Below are 18,789 nucleotides of genomic sequence, written 5' to 3'. Positions count from 1 at the left end.
AAAACAATTTAATATAAATGCTGTTTATGTTTGAACTGCTGATAAGTAACATTAGCTAAGCAAATTAATTTGGTGGATAAGATTGCTTTAGAGTAGCACTCCCAATCTTTGTCATATCATGGCACACATAGAAAATAAAAGTATTCATGTATAACTGATTCACTTTGCTATACAGCAGAAACTAATACAACATTGTAAATCTACTCTACTCCAATAAAATTTTTTAAAAAATAAGAAAATAAAAGTATTCTTACAAGAACCAGCCAGTGAGTGACACATCTCCAGGGCTGAAGGCTTCAATTTCTAGGTCCTCTTGTCAACTGCATGCTGCACCATTTGGGAAACTCTTGCTTTAAGCGTAATGTTTAAAACACTAAAGAGACCAATCTGTTTGCCTAGACCTATTTGAATGGCTGGCTCCCAAGGACTATAGATTGCTGAGGACAAGAAGGGAAAAAAATGATGTGGAGAAAAGATGTAATTGACAATTTCCCATCACCAGGAAAAGCCCTCCCCAATCTGCTCTCAGCCTGTCTTTCCCATCTCAGGTCCCCACTCCTGCCCCAGACCTTACAGAAGTCTCCACCTGGCTGAGGATATGCTGGTGCCTCTCCCACCTGTCCTAAATCTTACCAGTTCTTTGTCCATTAGGTCCAGGCTGTAGCCAGGAAGGTATTTACATGCCCTCCCCCATGCTCCTGGGGTTTTTGGCCCACAGCACTGCATTTGAGCTTCTGACCTAGAATTTTAAAGTTTGAAGTCATCTCAGAGATTGAGTGCAACCTTTGATTTCCAGGTGAAACACATGGGCCCAGACAGGTCGAGGGCCCATGCTGACCACAACACCAGTTGGGGGCAGCCTTGGGACATAGGTGTCCTGGTTTCCTCCTCTTTCCACTACCCGGTTTCATCTCTCTTATGCTAATGATGACTCTTGATAATTTATTGAGAGGTGAGAACTGACTCACTGGAGAGTCTATATGATCTAGCAACAGCCAGATGGTCCTTAATAAAACATTAATAAAGCAAAAGCAGATGGCATTTAATAAAGTATTATATAAACATGCCTGAGAGCCATCAAAAGCATTTTTTCTGGACTCCCTAATAGTGGAGAATTGTCAGACAAGACATAAAAGAGGAAATCAGCCTCTAAATTGTGATCTGAGAAAATGTTTTAGGTTTTTGTGCATATTATGGATAATAAAAGATTTTAAATGTAATTTTATCTCAGATTTCTTAGCCTTATAATGACTATGTTTTGTGGCAATTTTAGAAGAAATGACAAAAGCTTTAGTAGAAACAAAAGGAGGTCCCTACAATTTCCTCCTCCCTTGAAAATCCAGCCCAAGCAAACTTCCTCACTTTCTTAGAAAAAGAGATTTCTGGAAGGCATAAAAATAATATATTTTAATATCAGGGTAATAGAAATCATTACATTGGACTGCAGGGGTTGTTTTAGGAATCACTATTCCAGACAGCTTTCAAGAACAGAAGAAATAACTATTTTGAGTGAGTGAATATTAATTAACATGAAGGTGAAAAGTTGAACTTTCAGGATTGTGTTTAAATGTTTGACTTCTCCCAAAATTCACCTGTCAGGCAGTAATCAAAAGTTAAGGCTTGGATTGAGACCTGAGACCTTAAATCCTAGTATCAATTGTGCCAGACTTGTAGGCTGCCTCTTGAGGATTGTTTTGTTTTGTTTTGTTTTCCATCTGTAAAATAGGGATAATAATACTTTATAGAGTTGTACAAAGAGTCGATGAAATAATGTTTATTAAGGACCATGCTGGACACGAAGTAAGCATTCAAAAAAAATGTAGCAATTATAGATATCAGAACCTGGTGCCCGCTCTTCTAACTAAACTAAAAGTAGCAAAGTTGCAAAATAGTGGTTTCCTTTTTGTAAACCTCCCATGTATCTTTCAACTGCCTGATCAAACACTGCTCTCCAGAAAGGATATCAACGTTTATGCTTTAACGTGATTCTTTGTCTCATCTCCCTGTGACTTCCTTTAGGGATATCTACATTTCAAGCATATTTCTGATTCTAGAATGTGAGGCTTATTTCATAGCTGGGGGGAATGTTTGGCATTGCCCTATGTGGGCAGGGCTTTTTTTTGGTGAGGAGAGAGCCATGAGAAATGGAATCTAGAGAGATTTCAAAGATGTTTGTTGTTCTTTTCTGGATCCTTTGCTACAAGGTCCTTGATCAAAGGCTAGTCTTTCCAGGACACATTTCCCGACAATTTTCCCTCCCAAGTCAGAATTACTGGGCTCTTTTTAAACTTTTTCAGCAGGTCACTCCTCTAGTAGCTGTAAGCTTTTTTTTTTTCTTTTTTTAAAAAATTATTTATTTATTACTTTTGGCTGTGTTGAGTCTTCGTTTCTGTGCGAGGGCTTTCTCTAGTTGCGGCGAGTGGGGGCCACTCTTCATCGCAGTGCGCGGGCCTCTCACTATCGCGGCCTCTCTTGTTGCAGAGCACAGGCTCCAGACGCGCAGGCTCAGTAGTTGTGGCTCACGGGCCCAGTTGCTCCGCGGCATGTGGGATCTTCCCAGACCAGGGCTTGAACCCATGTCCCCTGCATTAGCAGGCAGATTCTCAACCACTGCGCCACCAGGGAAGCCCCAGTTGTGAGCTTTTTAAGGGCAGAGAATGCCTTTATTCAGGTACATAGTGGGCACTCAGTGATGTTTGTAAAATGGAATGGAATTCCAAGGAACCTGAAAATTATGACAGCTGCTATTTCAAGTATCTACTGGGTGCCAGATGAATCACAGTCATCATGTGAGTTAGGTGTTATCATCTCCACTTTACAGATGAGAAAACTGAGGCTTGGAGGAGTAGTAAGTGCAAGTAAGAGGCAGAGATGGGACCCAAACTTAGTGCTTGTGCCAGCTCCAAAATCATGAAACTGCCAAGTCTTAATCAGCCACCTAAGTGACTCTGGGATTTGCCTGTTTGGTTGGTTTTCATTGTGTGTTCTCCAGAGAACGAAACCAATAGGATATATCTATATGGATATACAGATATATAAAATTTTCTGGGAAAAATTTTCTGTATATCTATATAGATATACAGAGATATAGCCTATTGATTCTGTTTGGTTCTATATATAGATATATAGATTATATCTTTATATGAGAAGATTTATTATAAGAATTGGCTCACATGATAATGGAGACTGAGGGTCCCAAGATCTGCCATCTATGATCTGGAAAACCGGGGAAGCCAGTGGTATAGTTCAGTCTGAGTCTGAAGGTTGGAGAACCAGGAGCACCAATGTCCGAGGACAGGAGAAGATAGATGTCCCAACTCAGGTAGAGAGAGCAAATTTCCCTTCCTCTACCTTCATGTTCTATTCAGGCCCTCAAGAGATTGGATGATGCCCACCCGCATTGGTGAGAGTGATCTGCTTTACTCAGTCTACAGACTCAAATGCTAATCTATTTCCAGAAAACCCTCACACACACATGCAGAACAATGTTTTACCAGCAATCTGGGCATCCCTTAACCCAGTCAAGTTGACACATAAAATTAACCATCACAGTGTTGATGTTTTTATTGCTTTTAATATGTGAACATTAGCAGAGAAAGATGGATTTACTTTCAGAAAGCAAGCCTACTTGAATTCTGAAGTCCTTGTGTATCCATTTCCTACTGGCTGTCTAGATTCCTCAGAGAAACCCAGCCTTGCATTGAGGTGACAGGTGCAGGTCATCTGGAAAAAAAAAAGAGAAGCTTGAAGATTTCAAAGTATGCTATTATAAAAAAAAATCCACTTCTACCAGCAGTTTGAAAGAACGTAAAATCTTTCATGGTGTCAAAGGTGCCCAGGAGTGGCAGGGGCTGAACTTCTGAAGCCGTTTTCTCATCATTCAGACTGACAAATTTATTGCACTGGTGCTTCTAGCAATCAGTCAAGATTGAATCAGGTGCCAAGATAATTTTTTCTTGCCAAATTGTTTTTTCCATTGCAATTAGCCTTTTTAAGGACCTCACCAAGTAACAAATGTGTATTCAATTCCCACTCTCCCCCTCCAGTTAAAACTCAGCGAAGAAGTTTTATCAGTAATAATTGTTAAAGATAAAGGACCCCTCCCCCACTCTATCACCAGTTTCTCCATGTTTTCTTAGATATCCTTTAAACCCGGCACAGGATTTAAAGTTTTAATTTTTTCATAGTATGCGTTATATAATCCAAAAATAAATGATTTAAACTAAAAACAGTTCAGCTGTCTGGGTTGCCCTAATTGGGATTCTTTATAAAAGCTTTGAGCTTGTCCTATACCTATTTGTCCAATGCCTATTTGTCCTCTAAAAGCATTTTGAAGCTGAGCCCACTACTGCTCTCAGAAACCCGTTTCCTCTTTCTTCCTGGGCACCAGGACTACATCCTCCTGCCTCCCTTGTGATGAGCAGGACTGATTTCTAGGCAGAGGAAGGTACACAGGCAAAGTGCCAGGCCCATGAAACTCTCCCACGAGGGAGCCTCCAGGTTCTTTCCTTCTCAGCCTTCTGGAGATGCCCATGCCTGGCACACTTGGCAGCCTTGAATTGCAAATGGCAGAGTCTCTCCAGGCTGGTTCCTGAAGGAACAGAGATTACACTCCTCCATCCCCTTTTCCCACACTCAGGAACTACCTTAGGTTGTTCACTGAGAAAAAATGAACTGCTGTGATGTTTGAGCCATTGTAATGTGGGGTTTTATTTGTTTTGGCAGTTCGCTTACCCTGACCCTTCGTCTTTCCTTGACCCGGCTACCTTTCCTCCTCCACCACGTTACATGCTCTAGCCAAGCCTTCCCGTGGCATCTGACCATGGAACTTCCCACACTTCCTCCTTAGTGTTTATCTGTCTGCCTTCCCAGATAGTCTCCCACACTCCATGAGGGCATGGACCACGTTTCCCTCACTCACCAGTATATCCCCAGTTTCTAATGTAGTGCTTGGCACATAGTAGGTCCTTAATAAATATTTGTTAAATTAACAAAATGTCAGATGCACGGACTTTGCCTTTCTCTATGCTGGGGATAGCAAACTTGGACGCTGAGTAATCTTTAAGAATAATGATAATGGGGTGAGAAAAACTTGTGCAGCAATAATGTTATTCCTGAATGTTTCTAGAAACCTGACCTCTGGTGGATGACTGCCGGTCTTCATTGCAAATCTCCTTTATGCTGACAATGGTATGTGTTTCTACATGAACAATGAACAGAAAATATAGGAGTTGTTTTTTTTTTTTTAAACTAACTTTATTATTATTTGTTTATTATTATTATTTAATGGCATTCTCTTTCATAAAAACAAGTATAGTAGAATGAAGATGTCTGGAAACTCTTCACTCTTTCTCCCATTAAGAGGTAGAGTATAATTCCCCTGTCTTTGAATCTGGGCTTGCTTCAACAGTAGAATGCTGTGGAAGTTACGTTCTGGGTTTTCAGGGGCTAAGTCATAAGACATAGCTTCTGCTTTGTTTCTTGGAATACTTGCTTTTGGAGCCCTGAGCCTCCACGTAAGACTTCCCCTAGATCACCACGATAAAGAGGCCACATGTAAGGGGTGTGGTTGATAATCCCAGCTGAGCACTGCCTTCCAGCCCTCCCTGCCAAGGCGTTAGACATGTGGGTACAGTCATCCATCCTGGACCTTCCAGACTAGGCTATTCACTAGCTAAATTCTGCTGAGTGATCCCAGTCAATGCCACATGATACTGAAGAATCATTGAGCTGAGCCCTGACCCACAAAATCGTGAGATGTAATAAGATGATTGTTGTTTCAAGCCACTAAGTTTTAGGGTAGTTTGTAGTGCAGTAAATAATAACTGAACAACAAATTACTTTATTTCCTTATTTGTCCAATCATATTTGCCTTGAGACTTTAAATTTGGACAAGTTTGGTTGATCATTTGCTGGCCAACAAGTAAATTTCAGTTCTTCTTCTGTCTGTATCTGTACCTTGCAATTGAATAAGAGATGGTTGGGACATTGAAAGAAATGGGCTGTTAATTCTGGACCATATTTAACCTTCCTTAAGCTTTTTATTTTAGAGTGGTAACCTGTAATACGCATTGGCAATGCAGTCTCCAGTTGCAAAAAAAAAAAAAAAACACTTTTGGGATTCAGGGAAGTAAATTAAATTGGTTTAAAAATATATATCAACGTATGCCAAATTTTATTTTAAGTTATGTTAGTAGCGATGTTCCTCTGGGAAGCAGTCAATATGGTAAAAGACAAAATTATACACAGGTGAAAATTTTTAGGCTCAACTTAAAAGTGACATTAACCAAAAAGTAATTAGTAAAGGAAAGGAAATGAACTTTTATTTAGGGTCTACTATGTGCTGAGTGCTTTTCGTACATCTTCTCTTTTAATCTCACTATAGGCAATTTTTAAATGGGAAGTTAAAAATTTGCCCAAGGTCACTCAGCTGGTAAGTGGTAGGCTGGATTTGACCCACATCTAACCGATCCAAAACCTGTGTGTTATTTCTCCACCATGGAGGCTATTTATCTAAAAGAGTGCAGGTCTCTTCAAAAGTGGCTCCCAAAGAACCTGGAAGTAGTTAACAGCAGAGCCATGCACAGCTGGTTTGTTAGCGTGTTCATTTATGAAATACACCCCAGTAATAAATTTTATCAATTTTTGCTGACCTTTACATGTTGCTTATTCAGTAAGGGTCTGGGAAAAGAGTAGGAAATACACAACACCCCATAGATGTGTTTCAGCGGGTTCTATAAGTTGAAACCTAGTTCATAGAGGGAATCTTATTAAAAGCAAACACTTCCATCACTATGACCACCCCAATTCATCTCCTGCAGAATTCTGTCATAGCTCCATTTTCCTAAAGGGATACATCTACATCTACCCCATCTCATGGGGTGAGAGCATTGGGGTTGGATGTTATCTTTTTATTCATTTTTTTTCCTAGTTGGGCTAAAATTCCCATCTTGCATTTGTCTGTCTGAAGTCTTCAAATACTTTAATAATAATAATAGTAATAATAATAAGCACAACTGTTCAAAAAATACAACAGAAAAGTTGAGACTCTCAGTTTGGGCTGTGCCAGAATCCTCCTGACCCCACCCATCAGGGACAGGAAAAGTAGCCGTGGGGAAGGGGACGGAGGGAGCTTTCCTAAACACATTTCATCACTCTCTCCCAACACATACATGGTCAAACACTGCTTGGTGGGGTAACTCTTATTGTGCTTCTTATTTTCTGAAGAGTCTGTACCGTCCGGTGGTTTTAAAGCTCAGATGGTGGTGTTACCGAACCAAACTTGGATCCACTCACTCTCACGCGGTAAAGCCAAACTACTGACATTGGGTTGCAGTGAAGGAAAGTGCAGTGTTTATTTCAGGGCACAAAGCAAGGAGTTCAGAACAGCTAGTGCTCAAAACACCCGAGCTCCCTGATGGGTTTCACCAAAGCATTTTTAAAGGCCAGGTGAGGGAGGGGTGTTCCAGGGTATGTGATGGTGAGGTAACAGGGTGGTGTCACAGGGGTTAACGTTATCAATCCTTAGCTGCCAGTAGGTCTGGTCATGGTCATCAAGTAGTTAATTTCTTCCATTTGGTGGTGGTTTAAGCATCTGTAAAACAACTCAGGAAATGTGTGTCAGATACTATTCCTTCAGTACTGCTGAGAGGAGCTACAGCAGACGATGTGGGGTAGGGGGGGTCTATCCCGGGAGGGCCCCATAGGATCCTGCTCTGTTACAGCGTCAAATGATCTGGGTTTAAATCTTGGCTCTATCTCTTTTCAGCTGGGTGGGCTTCCCAGCTTTTGCCTCAATTTACTCATTTGTAACTTGGACCTCCAACCAGTTGCTGTTGAGAAGTAAATGAATCCATCAATGCATGTAAGGTACTTAGAACCATGCTTGGTGACAGTAATTAGAAAGTGCTACATAAATATTAGCTGCTGATCTTATACTATCTTCCTCAAGCATTTAATTGAAAGCCAGTGGACAGGACAAAAAAATAAAGCGAAGAATTTGAAGCCATTGAGTAACTGTTGCACCAAAAATCTCAGGTACTCTGAGTTACAAGTGGTTACCTATCTAGACAGAGGGCTGGGCTTATTGGTGGGAACTTCATGAACATGCTGCTTATAAGGATGTTCTTGAGGTTAATGGCCAAGGTCAGGAGACAATAATCTCTGTAACAAGTCAGAGTCATCACTGTATAATTTTGAGAACAGAGAACCAATAGCATAGATTAATGTCTCTTGACAGGGCCAAGACAGTGATTCTCTTTTTCTTCCACTGTCTAATCTCTTTAGCCAGGCAGGGGACCAAAAGGGGACCACCTTCTCTCTTGACCATTTCAAATCACTCATTCATCCAACAACCATTAATTAATTGTTCACCTACCCTGTGCCAAGTACTGCAAAGATGAGTGAGACCCCTACAGTCTAGTAGGAGAAACAAGAGGATGCATTAATTAACTCAACAATTATTTACTATCAACCATCCATCGGGTACTATGCTAGGTGCCGGGTATAGTGAACAAAACAGACAAAAGCTCCTCCCCTCGTGGAGCTGACATTCTAGGGAAGAGAAACATAATGCATGAAATAAGTATGATGTGTATCGTCTATCAGATGGTGATTAGTGCAAAGGAGATAAAGCAGGTGAGGAACTAGGGCGTGTTCCTGTAGGGTGGTGGACTGGCTCTACTTTTAATTTGAATAGTCAGGGACAACTTTACTGACAAAAATATAAGGAGGTGGGGTAACTAACCTAAGGATATGCCCAGGGCATATGGGGGCCTCGTTCCAGGCCCTGCTGAAGAACTCAATACTCCTGAGCGCAAATTCTCCGAGCTCACTCCTCCGGCCGCCCCGCCCGGCTCCAGGGGGCGGGGACGAAGCAAAGGTCCCGCCGCCCGCCCTCCTCCCTGGAGATCCCCTCCCCGGCCCGGCCCAACCCAACCCGCGGGGCTCCTAAGACTCGGCAGGCGCCGGGCGCGGGACGCGAGGCTGCAGGGAGGTAAGTGCGGGCGGCTCGGCTCGGCTCCGGATCCGGCCCTGACCTTGGGGAGCCGAGCCCGCGCGGCTCTTTCTCTAGGGGACACCCTCCCGTCTGCCCCTTAGTCCTATGGGGGTCGAATGGGTGGGCTGCCCGCAGCTGGACCGCCGGCCCCATGGCGTCCCCTCCTCGTCCGCGTTCCCAGCCCCCGTCTCTGTCCCCCCGACCCCTTTCCCATACCCTCTCCTCCCCCTTCCCACTGCCACTTCCTTCCCTGGCTGTTGCTAGGGCAGCGGGTACCCACTGTCCTGCCCCCCACCCTTTGCGCCCTCTCCCCACTTCTTCATTCTTTGTCTTCCGGTTTCTCCTCCGGGTGCGCTAGGCTCTCCGTGGCCGGGCGCTGGGGTGCTTTATGTGCGTGGAAGGAAGGCGGGGGCCGGCGTGGAATTCACTCTCTGGGGCGGACCAAGTCCCCATCCGTGGGGTACGGGATACTGGGCCCCGAGCTTGTGGAGGAGGCCAAGCCCCTCGGGAGTTCTCGGCCTGGGTGGGATGACATCACCGCTGCTCACGGGGCCTCAACGTGCGGATCCCAGACCCCTTCCCATCTGCACCTGACCGGGAAAGACCAGAGGGCGGTCTTAGAAAGGCGCTGGTTGTAGAGTGTTCAAAAAAACCTCTCATTGAGAGTCTACTCTGTTCAGAGGACCATTCAGAGGGACGGATGCCTTGGGATCGATGCCCTTAAGAGATAGACTAGTTGGAGTGGAATGAAATATTGCTGTTAGGTCAGAGAAACAGCTGAATAAATGTAGAGTAAATTAATCGTTTTCCAAAGCCACCGCCAATGAACTCTTCTCATAAAGGAAAACAGCCGGGAGAAGATGAGTCCAGGCAATTAGAGAGATCTGAGAAATGCGGCCCAAGCTCCCATCTGCTGCCCTTAGCTCGCCTGCTTTAGGAGGAAGCCTTATGGTTTTCAGAAGTGCTTTTCTTTTTGTTCTTTTTGAACCCTCAAGGGGACCAGAGGGTTCTTTATTCTTAATCAGTCTCCTGTTATCCACCCCACTTTCTAAAAGCCTTTGCTGCCTTGCCCTGACTCCTTTCTCAGTCTCATGCCTGTCTTGTGACCATCGTTTGTTTTTTATTTCAGATTTTTATTTTAGAAAGAAATGATGGAGTACCTTGTCTTTAATTTGCCTTCTTATTATAAAAATGAAGGTACTGGGCTGTAAGCATGGGAAGATACAGAAGGATGACACCTGTTTTAATTTAATAGACTCAATTTCACTTTGTTATTTAGAAAACTAAATTCAAAATGTGCTGAAGTTGTTAGGAGATAAGTACTAACAGCGGTGTCTCATTTTCCTAGATAATGAAGAAATAATGTGTTTTACAGCCATGGTTTTTGCTTCCACCATAACTGAAGTTTACTCTTTTGAGCACATTTTCTTACTTTATAAAACAAATTATATGTAGTCCAAATTCAAACAAACAAACAAACAAAACCTGACTGGGGAGTCGGCAGAGCAGGGTGGTCCAGGGCTCAGGCTTGGGAGGCAGGTGGACCTCGGTTGGAATCTGGGCTCAGCACTATCTCTCTACTTGACATTCAGTGCCTTCTAGTCAGAGACCTCTGGCAACACAGGTGGAGTTGAAGGGGATGGGTCATTGCTTGCTGAATGAGGGAGACTTCGCTCCATGGGGAATCCTGGGCATCTCCGTAACTGAGTGCAGAAAGGAGTTACAGAATTTGGGCTTGTAGGCGATTTGGGGGAGAGTTTAAGGAGATAGGACTTTGCTCTGGATTGGATGCTGTCAGAAAGTGGGGGAGATTCTCTGGAGTATCTTCATAAACCTTGTCTGAAAGGAGTGAGGCTAAAACTGTGGTTGGCTGAGAACCGCAGTCACTTGTGTTTAGGGTTGGTGGGGATGGTGGGAGTGTTTGGTCATTTTTGTGGTTTGGGCAGTGTTCGTATTTTGTCTGTGGTCAGATAAGACTATGAGAGGTCTTGTTTTGGTCTTGATTTATCATGACCACAGAGTGCCCTTGCCAGTTGTCGACGTTCTGTGGTGTTGTTCATGTTCACCAGGAAAACGCCAGGCCGGTGCCAGCAACCCCAGGGCTAGCTGATGGTACCAGGCAGGCTCTTGGATGTCAGGGCTGCTGCTTTTTTTCTTGTGATCTTGGGCAAGTTACTTAACATCTTTGAACTTTAGTTTCCACATCTGTAAAATGTGGACAGTGCCTACTCAGGGGTTGTCGTGGAGATTAAATGAGCAAATGTGTAGAAAGGACTTAGCCCAGTACCTGGCACACAGCAGGTACACGATATACAGTTGCCCCCCCGCCCCCCCCCCCCCCCCTCCGCACCCTTTTAGTGGATTTCGATGTTCAGGTCTCTTTCCTAGAACTATTCATGCAGAGGCCCAGTGATCAACTAGAGCTGCTCCAGAGAAGAATCCTGAATTGGGTATTAGGAAGAAGCGAGTCCTTTGCAACTCAAAGATGTGATCATTCCATCACTCTGAATCAGTCTTGAGGATGGACACGAGTGATTGTAGTATCTTCTTATGCTATCATTACCTTGGCAACTATTTTTACGAGTGTTTGTTTACGAGTGTTTGTTTTACTCTTTGTTCCCAGGAGCCAGTGGTCCCAGTTGGCCATGTACTCTTCTGACTTTGTGTTGTTGTCTTGCTTTCTTGGTCTCTTCCTCTTATGTCTTTTGTCCAGGAGTCTCATTCGAGCTTGTATATCCTTACCACCTTCACTTTGGCTCTCTGAGTTCTCATCTGCTTCGAGCTGGGACGCCACATAGTCAGACAAGTAGGAACTGTTTGCTAATGGAATTTTTCAGGCCCCAAATGAGAGAGCCCAGGATCTTCGGTACAGCTGTGAAGTGTAGTGGGGTTTTAGGCCATGCGCGTTTTGAGCTTGGTCTCTCATGAGGCCATTTTCGTCTACTTCCAGGTTGGAGCATTTTGGAAATTTGAATCTGAAGTCTAACTTCTAGTTGAGACATTATTGTGCTTGTCTGTGCCAGGCAACTTGGGTTCTAGGTCCTTTGGTGGGCCCTGGACATATTATTTAATCTTTCCTGGCTGGACAGTTACTTTAGAAGTTTGAGAATCAGACAACAGCTTATTGGCTCCCAATGCCACATGATAAACTGTATTGTATTAAATTTCTAGCATATATTGTACTTTGGCTCATCTCTCTATTCTGTTGAAAGATCCTAGGAATAAAGGAAAAAAACAATAGAAAATGGGCTAAGGGCACAAACAGTTAAGAAAAAGACTTTAAACAAAAGGTGCTTGACTTCATTTGTATTAAAATAACATGACTTAAAACTATACTGAGGGACTTCCCTGGGTGGCACAGTGGTTAAGAATCTGCCTGCCAATGCAGGGGACATGGGTTCAAGCCCTGGTCCGGGAAGATCCCACATGCTGTGAAGCAGCTAAGCCCGTGCTCCACAACTACTGAGCCTGCGCTCTAGAGCCCGCGAGCCACAACTACTGAGCCCACGCACCACAGCTACTGAGCCCACTCGCCACAACTACTGAAGCCCGTGTGCCTAGAGCCCGTGCTCCGCAACAAGGGAAGCCACCACAACGAGATGCCCACGCACCGCAATGAAGAGTAGCCCCCACTCGCCGCAACTAGAGAGCCCACGCACAGCAACGAAGACCCAATGCAGCCAAAAATAAATAATTAATTAAAAAAGAAAACAAAAGATATTGGCAACTGATCTACACGACCCCACCAAAAAAACAAAAAAACAGAAAACTACACTGAGATACCAGTTCTCACCTACGAGACTGAAAAAAAAAAATACAAAAGGTTGATACCATACTCTGTTGCTGAGACTGATACTTTCATACCTTATTGGTGAGACTGCAAGATGGTACAACCTGTAAATTATAGATACATTTACCCATTGGTCTAGCAATCCCTCTTCTAGAAATCTCCCTTCGGATACTCTTGCCCATGTAGGAAGAAGACATACATTCAGGAGTATTTAATGTGGCATTTTTATAATAATAAAAATTTAGAAATTACCCAAGTGATCAGCAGTACTGGACAGGTTATAAGCAATGGTACATCCATGTGAAGGGGTACTATGAAGCTGTATTATGCAGAAGGTTCTAACCATGGAAAGATCTCCAGGATATATTGCCACATGACAGAAAGTAAGATGCAGAAAAGTGTGTACACTCCTTTTTACTTATATTTGTATAAAGAAACATGAAGGTGATATACCTGAAGGGGAGAGGGGTGAAAAGGTAGATGGGACCTGGGTAGGAATGGGATTTCTCAGTGTATATCTTTTTCCATAGTTTAGATATTAGAGCCATGTAAAGGTACTGTGTATTCAAACATAGTAATTAAAAAAAAAAAGCCTCTAACTTTACCTTCACAAGGAGAATATTCTGAGTTCCTTGATTGAATAAGCCTGATTCTTATAAAAACCTCCAAAGCAATAGCCACTTCCATTAACTCTTTTTAAAGCAGCCTACACTGTCAAGAGGCCGTATTTGATGCTAGATTGAAAAAGAAAACTAAAAATTAATTTAGGGGTTCTCTTTCTTCATCCTCTAATCCCTCTGGGGAGGATTGGTGTCATTACTAGGGCTTTGCTGCCCATAGCAGATGGGTTTGGGTTTTGTTATTTTATTATTTTTTAATGGCAAGCCTGATTTGGCTTCTTCAGAAACCTGTTTAATCTGAAGGCAAGTTAGTGAACTCCCTTCCAGGTTGTCCCAGGAAAGAATAAAAACCATAAAAATGGAGATCCTGATAACCATGGTGAACTGAGGCAGGTTCTGCTGTGGCTCTTCTCTTGGACAAGCAGGGTAAAATCCCCCAGGTCGTTGGGGAGACCTTATTTTGTTAAAAGTTCTTTCCTTGTGTTTGACAAAATAAACCTTACACCTTATCCTAGATGCACTCTTCAGCAGTTACTGTCTTACTGTCCCCAGCAGTCTGCTTCCTTCTGGATCCCTCTCTTGGTAGCTGGTGTCTCCATCTCATCAGCCGACCCAGGCCTGAGCTAGCTGCAGGCCAAGCTGGGGAGTCTCCTCTCTTTCATCAGCACCCTCACATCCAACCAGACTTCTGGGGAAACCACCAAACCAGCATCTTTTCTACCCTTACACTACCGACATAGTTCAGCATCACTGTGTGTTGTCTAATTGTTCCCTTCCAGCTGGTTTCCTATTTTGCTTCCAGAAGATCTTTCTAAGTGACCGCTCTGATCACACTGCTCCCTATATAACCCCTCGAGTGGCTCCTGCTGCCCTGGTCCCCCAGAGGAGGCATAGGCCTTCAGGACCAGGACTGAGGCCTCTTCATCCTTATCCTTTGTGCTTCCCCTCTCTAGAACCTGGCAGTCCAGTGCAGGAACCAGTCCCAGAGCTTGCAAAGCAACTCTCGGTCTGTCAAAGAATTGGTGATGGGCATATCTACACCAAACCATGTCTCCTGGACATCACGACCTTGCTGGTCCCAAATCTTGCCTTGTATACCGATTGAATAAATATTTTGATAAATGAATAAATGAGTGCTCTGATACAAGAACAGGGTTAGCTGGCTATACAATAATATAAGAAAAGGTACTTTAGAGAAGAACTAGTGATAGTAAAACAATTTTTTTTATGCCCTTGAGAAGATTCATGGTAAAGAAAAGTGGGTTGAACTAGTTAACATCTAAGATTATCTCAGCTCTTAAATTCTATGATTTTGTTATCTATATGACTGCCAGACACCAGGGTACAAATGTAAATAAAACACAGTTCTTGTTCATTAGACATTTTAACTGTTGACTATGGATAGTTTTAAAAAAATCTTTCAATTTGTGCTTTTTTTGAGTAATAATGATTATGTGTGTGCACATATGTATATATTCATATGCATATGTACAGCTATGAGCAGTTTATATATTGTGAATTGTTTATAATCTTTGCCCATGTATCTACTACAGTATTTTTAAAACTTGATGTGGTTTGTAAAGGTTTTTTGTATATGTTAAATACTCTGGTTCTTTGTTTTATAAGTATTTTCTCAGTTTGCCATTTGTCTTCCTAAAGGCCTTTCTCATCCTACAGTTGTACAGATATTTGTTTGTATTTTTTTCTAGTACCTTTATGGTTTCATTTTTCCTTAAAAACACTCTAATCCATTGAGGATTTGCTCTTGTGTATGGCATGAGTTAGGGATCTGACTTTATTTTTTTCCAGATGTTTAGCCAGTTGTTCTAACACCATTTATTGAATAGTACATACATCTTCCACTGAATATAGTACTTTTATATCTTCCAACATGTCTCTTTCTTTTTTTTTCCCTCCGGCTGAAGAGTGACTGGGCTTTCAAATCTGGGGTTAAAAGTAATAGCTAGTCACTTCCCATTTATGAACAAGGGGACATCACCCAGTGTAGAGAAAAAACACATTTGACCCTTCAAAGAAGTGGTCATAAGTAAGATACAAATTGGGGTAGTCAGTATGCTGTTCAACAGATATTCCCAGGTCTCTGCCTTCCAAATACTTGGTAGGATTGTATTTCCTGACCATCGTGGTTGGCTGAGGCCATCTGCCTAGTTCTGGCAAATTGTGAGTGGACGTGACGTGTGTCAGTTTTGGGCCAGAGCATTTAATTGCTGGTGTGAGGCTTTTCAGAACTCTCTTTCCTGTTGGCTGATGACATGATATTCAGGACGGCGGCTGCCCCTTCAGCCTGGATCCCTGAATGACTACGAGGAGCAAAGCCTTCCTGTCCTCCCGTATTGGACGTGTAGTGTGAGCACTAAATAAACCTTACTAGTTATAAGCCACCGAGATTTGGAGGCATAACCTAGCCTATCCTGATTTATATACATATTCTCTTTCAGTATTTCAATTTGATTTTTTAGACATCAACGGAACTCAAACTAGAGGCTTCTCTAAGGAGAAGGTATTCTTTTCATGTATACTGATTGATACTAGGGAGAAATAAGGTAATTTTAGAAAAAAGTCACGAAATAACAACTTCCTATATATATATTTTTTCAGGTAATCTGGAGCTCTCAAAATGTTTGCCAAAGCAACGAGGAATTTTCTTAGAGAAGTTGATGCTGGAGGTCACCTGATTGCTGTATCAAACTTGAATGACTCTGATAAATTACAACTTCTGAGTCTGGTGACCAAAAAAAAGAGATTGTGGTGCTGGCAGAGACCCAAGTACCAGTTTTTATCTGTCACCCTGGGAGATGTACTCACAGAAGACCAGTTTCTGAGTCCAGGTATGTTTCTTTGGTTATATTCTGCAATTAGTTCCAGAACAGGAGGTGATTCTTCTTTTAGACACACGTTGTCTTGAGTGATTCTAAGGCGATACCTTATAAGCAATTCTCCTGTTTCTTTGCCTACTGTTTTAAAAACATATCCTTTTGTAAAATGAGAAAATTCTGCAGGCCTGACATGAAAAGGTATAGCTTAATATTTAAGAAATAATATTGCAGTTTTGGTATAAAAGTACGGCATGCTCATTTGTAGGTGTTGTGGCCCCTCAGCATAAGTGGACTGGTTCTACCTCCCCAAATTTGGTTTGGTGTTGAGGTTGATGATGCCACATACACATCAGGAGGGTGTGAAAAGTTTTATTACTCACAAAATGAAGCTTTTCTGGGGACAGCATGGCAGGTTCCCAAGACTGGTCCAAAAATAGCTAGAGAGAAGGAGGGGATAAGAGATGGGCTCAGTTTCTCTAGTGAATAGGAGGTGTGGTGAGGGTTCTGCATGTAGGCTGGGGCTTACAAGGTTTCAATTTCCTGCCGGTGCCAATGGAGGGAGCACCTGGGGTTTCTTACCCTATTGCCCAGATGTGTAACGGAAAGGAAAGAGGGGGTTGGTGGGCTTGAAACATTAAACATCAAAAATGGGGGGTTTGACTCATTATTACAGAGGAGTATTTATCAAATATAGAAAGGCAAGAAAACAAATCAACAAAAATTCCTCCATCAAGTGTTAATTCCCATTAACACTTGGATTGTATCTTTTCTTTCTCTGCATCTAATTTTTTAAAAACAAAATTGGAAACATACTACATATAATTTTTATATACTCCTCATTTATTTTTTATTTAACCTTACATGTTTTCCTTCATGGGTTTAAATATTTCTTAGTACTGTTTTCAACAGTGTGTATGCACCCTAATTTGCTTAACCAGTCCAATTTACTGCTTCATAAATAAGGCTGCAATGAATATTGTTATCTGAATTTTTGTTGTTGTTTTTGTTTTTCCTTTAAGCAATTGCTTTAGCATAGATTCTTTTTTTAATTAAAATTTTGTTTCTTATTTTTTTTAACATCTTTATTGGAATATAATTGCTTTACAATGTTGTGTTAGTGTCTGCTGTATAACAAAGTGAATCAGCTATATGTATACATATATCCCCATATCCCCTCCCTCTTGCGTCTCCCTCCCACTCTCCCTATCCCACCCCCCCATCCCACCCCTATAGGTGGTCACAAAGCACTGAGCTGATCTCCCTGTGCTATGCGGCTGCTTCCCACTAGCTATCTATTTTACATTTGGTAGTGTATATATGTCCATGCCACTCTCTCATTTCATCCCAGCTTACCCTTCCCCCTCCCCGTGTCCTCAAGTCCATTCTCTAGGTCTGTGTCTTTATTCCTGTCCTGCCTCTAGGTTCATCAGAACGATTTTTTTTTTTTAGATTCCATATATATGTGTTAGCATACGGTATTTGTTTTTCTCTTTCTGACTTCACTCTGTATGACAGACTCTAGGTCTGTCCACCTCACTACAAATAACTCCATTTCATTTCTTTTTATGGCCGAATAATATTCCATTGTATATATGTGCTGCATCTTCTTTATCCATTCATCTGTCAGTGGACACTTAGGTTGCTTCCATGTCCTGGCTATTGTAAATAGTGCTGCAGTGAACATTGTGGTACATGTCTCTTTCTGAATTATGGTTTTCTCAGGGTATATGCCCAGTAGTGGGATTGCTGGGTCATATGGTAGTTCTGTTTTTAGTTTTTTAAGGAACCTCCATACTGTTCTCCATAGTGGCTGTATCAATTTACATTCCCACCAACAGTGCAAGAGGGTTCCCTTTTCTCCACACCCTCTCCAGCATTTATTGTTTGTAGATTTTAATTTTTTTTACATTGGGAGTGTTTTATTTTTAGTATTTATTTATTTATTTATTTATGGCTGTGTTGGGTCTTTGTTGCTGTGCGTGGGCTTTTCTCTAGTTGCGGCGAGGGGGGGGCGACTCTTCGTTGCGGTGCACGGGCTGCTCATTGCGGTGGCTTCTCTTTTTGCGGAGCACAGGCTCTAGGCACATGGGCTTCAGGAGTTGTGGCATGTGGGCTCAGTAGTTGTGTCTCTAGGGCTCTAGAGTGCAGGCTCAGTAGTTGTGGCGCATGGGCTTAGTTGCTCCGTGGCATGTGGGATCTTCCTGGACGAGGGCTCTAACCCGTGTAGCCTGCATTGGCAGGCGGATTTCTAACCACTTCACCACCAGGGAAGTCCCGTGTTTGTAGATTTTTTGATGATGGCCATTCTGACTGGTGTGAGGTCATACCTCATTGTGGTTTTGATTTGCATTTCTCTAATAATTAGTGATGTTGAGCAGGTTTTCATGTGCTTCTTGGCCATCTGTATGTCTTCTTTGGAGAAATGTCTATTTAGGTCTTCTGCCCATTTTTGGATTGGGTTGTTTGTTTCTTTAAAATTGAGCTGCATGAGCTGTTTATATATTTTGGAGATTAATCCTTTGTCCACTGATTCGTTTGTGAATA

At 42.4% G+C, this 18,789-nt stretch overlaps 1 protein-coding gene across 7 annotated transcripts in view; it reads left to right on the top strand.

The window, feature by feature from the left end:
- GSDME (gasdermin E) overlaps nucleotides 1-18,789 on the top strand; it is a 96,587-nt gene that overhangs the window by 4,135 nt on the left and 73,663 nt on the right. For 4 of the 7 annotated variants that reach the window (XM_082471961.1, XM_082471962.1, XM_082471963.1 and 1 more), the window contains exons 1-2: nucleotides 2,638-8,995; nucleotides 16,028-16,257. In XM_082471961.1, the coding sequence (XP_082328087.1) occupies nucleotides 16,047-16,257 (211 nt within the window). In that variant the 5' untranslated portion in view covers nucleotides 2,638-8,995; nucleotides 16,028-16,046. Of the gene's footprint in view, nucleotides 1-2,637; nucleotides 8,996-16,027; nucleotides 16,258-18,789 lie in introns of those variants that run through there. The other 3 variants (XM_082471959.1, XM_082471958.1, XM_082471960.1) reach the window with 3 other exon arrangements.

The sequence above is a fragment of the Balaenoptera physalus genome (genome assembly GCF_965194825.1).
Source record: "Balaenoptera physalus genome assembly, chromosome: 8".
Taxonomy (NCBI): Eukaryota; Metazoa; Chordata; class Mammalia; order Artiodactyla; family Balaenopteridae; genus Balaenoptera; species Balaenoptera physalus.
This window is presented reverse-complemented; position numbering and strand designations above follow the sequence as displayed.